An 8,631-nucleotide genomic window follows, 5' to 3' on the forward strand; every position below is an offset into this window, starting at 1 on the left:
TTCCTGAGCTGCCTGCTGAGCCTGGTTTGGCCAGAAAAGCAGGTGCCTGGCTGGACCGGGACGGGGAGTGGGGTCTGCAGCATGGGCTGGGGCCACGCTGCCAGCAGCAAAGCCGGGCACGCACCGGGATGTCCAAGCACAGAGAGGCCCCGGCTGAATCCCATCGGCGGCTGTGCCCTCCTCGGGGGCTGCAGGGATTCAGCCCCTCGCCAGGGTGTGGGAGCAGGGCAGGAGCATCCCTCCAACCCCATCTCTCTTGCGGGGCCAGGCAGGAGCGAGACAGCCCCAGCACGCACCGGCAGCAGCTGCAGTGGGACAGGGACTTGCGGCCCTCGGGATGAGCAGATCCCAGCACGGAGCTGCGCTGCGCCCTGAACCCAGCCCAGACGCTGCTGAAGCTCACACGGAGCGGGGAGCGCGGCCGGGGGGAGGTGACCCCTCTGAGGCGGGGCGGTGCCCGGCCCCGGGACCGGCCCCGGCTCCCGATTCCGCCCGGGGCTCCGGCCCGTGTCCCGGGATTCCGGTCCGTGTCCCTCGGTTCCGGCCGGCAGGTGGCGGCCGTGAGCGCCCCGGCGTCCCTTGCGCCGTCCCCGGCAGCGGCGGGACCGGGACCGGGCTCGGGCCCGCGGAGCCCCCGCCGTGCCGGGGCCATGGAGCCGGTGCCCGGGCGGCGGTGGCAGAAGGTGCTGTACGAGCGGCAGCCTTTTCCCGATAACTACGTGGACCAGCGGTTCCTGGAGGAGCTGCGGAAGAACGTGCACGCCCGGCAGTACCGGTACCAGGCCGTGGTGTTCCAGTCGGGAGCGGTGGTGCAGCAGCTGTGCAGCGTCTGCGTCTTCGTGCTCACCTGGTGGTACATGGACGCGGGGCTGCTGAGCCCGCAGGGCCTTTTCGCAGCGGCGCTGGTGTCCTCCCTGCTCGGTTACGTCCTGTTCGACGCCGTAGACGGCGGGGCCGGGCGCTGGGCGAGCGGGCGGACGCGCTGGGCCGACCTCAAGAGCACGCTGGTGTTCGCCGCCTTCACCTACGGCTTCTCGCCCGTGCTCAAGACGCTCACCGAGTCCATCAGCACGGACACCATCTACGCCATGTCGGCCCTCATGCTCCTGGGGCACCTCATCTTCTTCGACTACGGCGCCAACGCCGCCATCGTGTCCAGCACGCTGTCCCTCAACATGGCCATCTTTGCCTCGGTGTGCCTGGCGTCGCGCCTGCCGCGCACCCTGCACGCCTTCGTCATGGTGACCTTCGCCATGCAGATGTTCGCCCTGTGGCCCATGCTGCAGAAGAAGCTGAAGGCGCGGACGCCGCGATGCTACGTGGCCATCACGGTGCTCTTTGCGCTGGCGGCGCTGGCGGCGCTGGCCACAGTGTCCAGCGTGGGCGCCGTGCTCTTCGCCTCCCTGCTGCTCGCCATCTCCTGCCTGTGCCCCTACTGCCTCATCCGCCTGCAGCTGCTCAAGGACAACATCCACGGGCCCTGGGACGAGGCTGAGATCAAGGAGGATCTCTCCAGGTTCCTCATGTAGCCATGAGCAGTGGAAGGTCCTGGCTGGGGGACAGCCCTATGGGGGGACACCCGAGCCAATAAAGTCTCACACGGCAACAAGGACCAGCCACTCTTGTGTTCCCCAGGATCCGCTTCCAGCCCTGGCTGTGGTGGAGGAAGGAGCTGAGCCATGCAAGGATGCAGGCAGGGGAGGGGATGGCTCTGGCCATGCAGCCCCAGGGGTACAGGGGATGTGTCCCAGAATGTCAGCCCAGACTGGGGTACAGGGGATGTGTCCCACAGAGTGTCAGCCCACACTGGGGTACAGGGGATGTGTCCCATGCAGTGTCAGCCCCACACTGGGTACAGGGGATGTGTCCCACACTGTCAGCCCCACACTGGGGTACAGGGGATGTGTCCCACGGAGTGTCAGCCCAGGCTGGGGTACAGGGGATGTGTCCCACACTGTCAGCCCACACTGGGGTACAGGGGATGTGTCCCACGGAGTGTCAGCCCCACACTGGGGTACAGGGGATGTGTGCCACACTGTCAGCCCCACACTGGGTACAGGGGATGTGTCCCACACTGTCAGCCCCACACTGGGGTACAGGGGATGTGTCCCATGGAGTGTCAGCTCCACACTGGGGTACAGGGGATGTGTCCCATGGAGTGTCAGCTCCACACTGGGGTACAGGGGATGTGTCCCACACTGTCAGCCCCACACTGGGGTACAGGGGATATGTCCCACGGAGTGTCAGCCCCACACTGGGTACAGGGGATGTGTCCCATGCAGTGTCAGCCCAGACTGGGGTACAGGGGATGTGTCCCACGGAGTGTCAGCCCCACACTGGGGTACAGGGGATGTGTCCCATGGAGCGTCAGCTCCACACTGGGTACAGGGGATGTATCCCATGCAGTGTCAGCCCAGACTGGGGTACAGGGGATGTGTCCCACACTGTCAGCCCAGACTGGGGTACAGGGGATGTGTCCCACACTGTCAGCCCAGACTGGGGTACAGGGGATGTGTCCCATGCAGTGTCAGCCCACACTGGGTTACAGGGGATGTGTCCCACACTGTCAGCCCACACTGGGTACAGGGGATGTGTCCCATGCAGTGTCAGCCTCAGGACCCTCAGGGGATGCAGAGGACTGGGCACTGCCCGGGAGGGCTGCAGGGCAGGGCCTGCTGAGGTCGCTGGAGCTGCAGGACAGAGCATGAGGGCTTGAACGGGGCAGAGCCCTCCTCGGCTGCTCCCTGGCCCTTGTGAGTGCCAGAATAGCCTCCCACCACCGCCAGACACCACGTTACCCTAAATCCCTTACCCTAAATCCCTTAGGAGAGGGGGTATGAGAGGGCATCACGCCTTCCTCTCACCTCCAACCCCTTTGCAGAGGCAGATCCTGCAGCAAGGCCTGACCTCGAGGCACAGGGATGGAGCTCAGCGCAGCCCCCATGGGCGCACACACCCAGCTGCTGGGGGGATGCCAGGGCCCGGGAGCTCCCACCCGCCTGTCCGGTGTCCGTCTGTCCGGTGTCTGTCTGTCCGGCAGCGCTCCCACCACAACAGAGGGCGCTCCTGGCAAACGAGTGCCGCTGGAGGCCGGGCCGGGATGGGCAGCCCCGTCCCTGTCCCCGGAGCCAAGGGATGCCCACACCAGCCCCAGCCCCATCTCCCAGGGCTGTATTTGCCCCCGCCCCGGTGTTTTTGGAATTTCTCTTTGGGAAAAGCTGCAGAGTGCAGCTCCTGCTCGATTTCCCCCATCCCAGCGAGCCGGAGCTTTTCAGGCGCTCCTTTCTCGGAAATGAGCAAGCCCCGGCGGAGTCCCCAACACCTCCAGCGCTTTGTTACCGCTCCTGCCAAGTGTTAAATGTTGCTGCTGTCGTCGTGGTAACGACCACATCTCATTTTGCTTTTAATTAAAACCCGTAGGAGTCTGGAGGCCGTGCTCAGGTCTCGCGGGGAGCACAGCTGGCCAGATGCTCAGAGTCACCATGACATTTTTTAGCTCTTTTTTCACAGGGGGGTTCCCAGAAAGCTGCTCGGTGACCCCGATGTCCATCTGACACTGGGCTAATGCCAGTGTAATGCTGCCATCCCAAACAGGGGCAAGGCTGGAATGTAAATCAGAACTAAGCCAAATCTCATCTGCTTGGCCCCTGGCTATCATAGAGAGGCTGCAGGAAAGCAGAGTTTCTGTTGCACCCCCTCCTCCAGGGGGAAATCCTTCCCCGCAAAGCACCTTTCCCAAATTCACACTGTCAGAAGCAGCTGTGGGTTAGGAAAACTGCAGGCATTGACCACTCAGACATTTCAGGTGGTGGAGATGGGCACAGGCTGTCCCCTTGCCCTCAGCCCAAGCAGGAACCTGTGCAGATCTGGGGACCCACAGCAGGCTCTATCCCCAGCTCCAGGGGATGCAGAATGTGTCCCACCCAGCCCCAGACCTCTCTGCTCTGCCCCATCCTTCCCTTCACCTCCTTAGAACCAGCCACAGAATTCTAGGATTGGATCAGAACAGCCTCAGTCCTTGCCCCTGGGGAAAGGCTCAGCTGCCCACAGAGCCACCTTGCCCACCCTACCCTGGGAAATGGAAACCAAATCCCTAGCCTGGATGCACAAAGGGACCTGAAGGGAGGAGGAATGCAGAAGAGAGCCAGGGAGAGGAGAGGAGGAGACACAAAGGGCAGGCAGGGTTTCCCTGGGACTTCCCTGACCTTCTCCTGAGGACACGTGCTCTGCAGGGCTGCTGCTATTTAAGCTGCTGTGTAAACGGCCATTATTGGTATGTCTGCATGCCTGAGGTCAGAACATCCTCTGCAGAGCAGGGTTTGGCCATAACTCTTCACTGACCCAGTAAAGCATTTGCTCCCTGAGCAAAGCCCCCCTGAGACCCAAGAAGTGGCTCCTGGCTGTTGATGCCACAAACACTTCATCAACCAACCCTGAGGGGTTAAATGTTCTTTTGCATTCCAAGTTTCTTTCCCTAAAGGTTCACTCCACTGAGATCAGTCCTTCCATGGGGCTTTTTCTTTTGATTTGAAGCTGGCCAAGTGTGAGTGGCTGTGAAGTGGCTGGGGATCAGCCTTGCTCCTGGGGGAGCTGCTGACACGTGCCAGCTGGAACCTCCATGCATCCATCTCCAGCTTTGCTGCAGGGAAAGGCCAGGGCAGCCACCCACACCGTGCTCTCAGGGGGCTGGGAAGCCTGTGAAGAACAAAGCTGGGCTCTTTGATCAGGAAACCAAACCAGGATTTTGGTCCTAACCCACCCACTGCCCTGTAATGTCACCCTTGTCCTCCTGCCCCTGCCACAGCACCAGGGCAGCTGCAGACAGCACAGTGAGGTGAAACAGCTTCTTCAGAGAGCCACCCTGGGAGCCCACGTTGAAGAATGTGCCAGGGTTTCCCAGCTCACTGTGCCTGTTTCCACTGTGCCAGGGTTTCCCAGCTCCTGTACATTTCTACTAAAGAGATTTTAGAACTGGCTGCCATAAACCCGTGGAATCTGGAGTCCTGTTTTCAACAATATTTCTTAAGAAGGTAAAGATTTGTGTGGAGGATTTCCCACCATAAAATGCCCCAAGAAACCAGTTTGTGCCTTCCAGCAGCAGCTGGGAGCTCAGCAGCAGCTCCTGGCTGGGTGCTGTGGCCAGGCCATTGAGATAAAATATCATCCACCTTTAATCTGCTGTTGGTACCATGAGGGACTGCAGGGAGAGCTTCCCTCAGCACAGAACAGATTTTTTTAACAACCTGGAGAAAAAGCAGCTTGTAAAGTTCAGTCCATCCTCCCTCCTTCTCTTTTACCTGAGGCATGGGCAGAAGCTCCTCAAGAGCTCCCCAGTACAAACACTGTTGTTTCTGCAATGCACAATTCCTGAACTCTGCTGAGGGGTTTCTGCCTCAGCACAGGTGAGAGCTGCAGCCACCCTCAGCTCCTCCATTCTTGGGACAGTTGTTTTGCTGGAACTGCAGATCCAGCTGTTTTCCCGTTGTTTTCCTGCAGCTCTAGGTCTCCCTTTCTCCCTGTCTCAGGGTACTGGGAAGCACCTGCCCCAGTCCCAGCAATTCCCAGTTTAGCACACACAGTTCCAATGGTATTGAGCAGGGTTTGGGGTTTCCCACACTTTTTACCACACTGTTGCTGTTTCTCTGTTCTACTCTACCAAAAGACCAAGTCTAAGTGAGAAGAAGAAAAAATGTCTGTAAGTCCACAGTTTTCTGGGCTTGTATTTTGAGCAAACTCAGTGCTTGCTGTTTACCAGCTCATGCAGGTGCTTCAGCAGCTCCCTGGATATTTTGGAGGTCAGCAGGACCTCAATCAGCTGCAACAAGAGGAACTGCCAAAATTCAGCAAAGGTGCGTCAGACCAGGCTGGAAAACAAGCTGAGGCTGGCTGTCACCTTCTGCACACACAGAGTGATCCCATGCTGAGGGAAAACAGCCACTTCAACCCATCAGTTCCCCCCTTCTCAGACTGCCCCTTCACAGACTTCTCTGGAACCCAAAACAAGCACATCATCTAAATCCCAGATTTTCTCTTTCCCACAGGGACGGACACATTTGGAATCCCAGAGGTAGCTCCTTCCAGCTGCTTGAGCTCAGATGCTCCAGTGAGGTTGGCTTGCAAGGAATTCAGAGGCTTAGCTTGAAGAAAATGGTCAGAACAGCTGCAATTTATTTATAATTGTGCAGATTAATCAGTCTAGGGACTGTCTGGAGACTGCTGCAATCTTCTCCTTCGAGTTTCCGCTCAGCCAGGTGCTGCTGCTGCTGCACTGGACATGTTTGGAGCTCTGCTGGCTCTTCTTCCTGCTCATGCTAAGCCAAAGCCATTTGGATGGAGCAATCCTGGTGCTGAATGCATTCAGAAGAGCTGGAACTCCAGCAGAATGTCCATCCCTCCCTCCCTCCCTCCACAGCCTTGGAAGGTGGGAGGCTCCACAGAGCCCAGGTAATTTCTCCCACAGGGTAAGAATGTCTCTGTGTGAGAAGAGGGAGTAAACTCTTCAATAGAAACACAGGACATTTGTAGTCAGAATTTTATTTTCTTTATATCCAGGCTTATCATTGACATCTGAAAATAAAATCTTTCATTTACAATTAGGCTAGTGCAAATTAAAGGTAATTTTGGATTAAAAAAAAAAATAAAAAAGACACTGCATGTAACACAAAAGAAATGTGTGTGTTAGGATGATCTTCCTGGAACAGCTGGTGGAGGTCGCCTAGGAAAAAACCAAAAAATAACCCAAAAATCACAGGGAGAGGGGGAGATTTAAAACAAAAGGCCAAGATACAATAAAATGACTCATTCACAAAATTATCTTAATAAAATGGGGTAAGAGAAAAAGGCACAGAACATGCATATTAAGGAAAAGAGCAAGAGCAAGATTAGAATCAGCTGGCTCTCAGCACAGCCTGGCTTTCATCCTCACCCCTCCCTTCTGACCTGCCAGTGCCAGAGAAGCAGAACAATCCCATCCCAGGTGTGGAGGTCACTGCTCACAGCCTTTCTAATTTTCTTGCAGCAAATTCTACCCTCTGCAAGGGCTTTTCTCCTGGCAGCCTTAAAATCCTCACCATTATCTGCTTCAAACACTGTTCTTGAGTAGAACTTCTGTGAGGCTCTGATGAAATGAGGAATGATCAGACAGGATGGCCCTGGGGTGACAGGAGGGGACATTGCTGGGAAAGGACAGGACAAGGCTGGAGAGCCCTGGGGCAGTGAGGGCACAGAGCAGCTGCTGCCCCTGGTACCCAGCACAGGGCACTGAGCTCCCCCTGGCACCCAGCACTGAGCTGCCCTGGTACCCAGCACAGGGCACTGAGCCCCCCTGGCACCCAGCACAGGGCACTGAGCTCCCCTGGCACCCAGCACTGAGCTGCCCTGGCACCCAGCACTGAGCACTGAACTCCCCTGGCACCCAGCACAGGGCACTGAGCTCCCCTGGTACCCAGCACTGAGCTCCCCTGGCACCCAGCACAGGGCACTGAGCTGCCCTGGTACCCAGCACTGAGCCTCCCTGGTACCCAGCACTGAGCACTGAACTCCCCTGGTACCTGGCACAGGGCACTGAGCTCCCCTGGTACCCAGCACTGAGCTCCCCTGGTACCCAGCACTGAGCTGCCCTGGCACCCAGCACAGGGCACTGAACTCCCCTGGCACCCAGCACAGGGCACTGAGCTGCCCTGGCACCCAGCACTGAGCTGCCCTGGCACCCAGCACAGGGCACTGAACTCCCCTGGCACCCAGCACAGGGCACTGAGCCCCCCTGGTACCCAGCACTGAGCTGCCCTGGCACCCAGCACTGAGCTGCCCTGGCACCCAGCACAGGGCACTGAGCTGCCCTGGCACCCAGCACTGAGCTGCCCTGGCACCCAGCACAGGGCACTGAGCTGCCCTGACCAACATTCCTGGCTCCAGGCTCACCAGGGGAACCTGAGGGGCTCCAGACAGAGGGGACACGTGGGACACTGCTGTTCCCTCAGAGGGAGGGCACAAACTGCCTCAGCCACATTAATGACCAATAAAGAAATCTCCAAATATTACAGGAAACAGCAGGGATGTTCCTGCTGTGCTCATCCCACCTTTTGCTCCCTTCTTTCCCAAAACCCCCACTGTGGGGTTCCCAGAGGAAGCTGCTGTGTTCTTTGTGCCCTCCAGACCATCTCCAAGCACTGATTGCAGACACTCGGCTCGTCCTGATCTGCAGGAGGAACTGAGTAATCAGGACATCTGCACATTTGTACACAATCTTTAGGGGCAAATCCCTTTCAGGCATATTTTAAGTCCAGCTCCTGCTTTGGAGGACTGAGTCAGGTCTTCTGCTCAGCTCTGAAACTCTCTGAACGTGCTTTCCTCAGCAATGCAGTGAACCCCAGGTACTGCTTGTAAGACATCCATCCGTTTCCCAGCACAACATCTCTGCAGCACTCCAAGGCCCTTGCAGGGGAGCAGGCTGAATGCTTCCCAAGGGGCTCCCCTCCCCTTTAATGACATCTCCAGTGATCTCAGCACAGCAGCACCTCCAATAAATCCTCCCTGCAGTCCCCACCGAGGCACTGTGGAATGCTGAGATGGTGGTGCAAGAGACAGAAGACACCACTCATACACATGCAGAAAGTAATAATAAAAGCCCAT

At 57.9% G+C, this 8,631-nt stretch overlaps 1 protein-coding gene across 1 annotated transcript; it reads left to right on the forward strand.

Moving 5' to 3' along the window:
- The first annotated feature begins 596 nt into the window (after window positions 1–596).
- Window positions 597–1,602, forward strand: PIGC (phosphatidylinositol glycan anchor biosynthesis class C). Its single transcript, XM_059478387.1, has one exon. It carries the CDS (start codon window positions 651–653, stop codon window positions 1,527–1,529), a length of 879 nt encoding a protein of 292 aa, XP_059334370.1. The 5' UTR covers window positions 597–650; the 3' UTR covers window positions 1,530–1,602.
- Window positions 1,603–8,631: the final 7,029 nt, after the last annotated feature.

Source organism: Ammospiza nelsoni, chromosome 9 (assembly GCF_027579445.1).
Source record: "Ammospiza nelsoni isolate bAmmNel1 chromosome 9, bAmmNel1.pri, whole genome shotgun sequence".
NCBI lineage: Eukaryota > Metazoa > Chordata > Aves > Passeriformes > Passerellidae > Ammospiza > Ammospiza nelsoni.

Bases quoted from the DNA above. Each gene is read 5' to 3' on its own strand.
- PIGC (XM_059478387.1), top strand. From the start codon at position 651: ATGGAGCCGGTGCCCGGGCGGCGGTGGCAGAAGGTGCTGTACGAGCGG.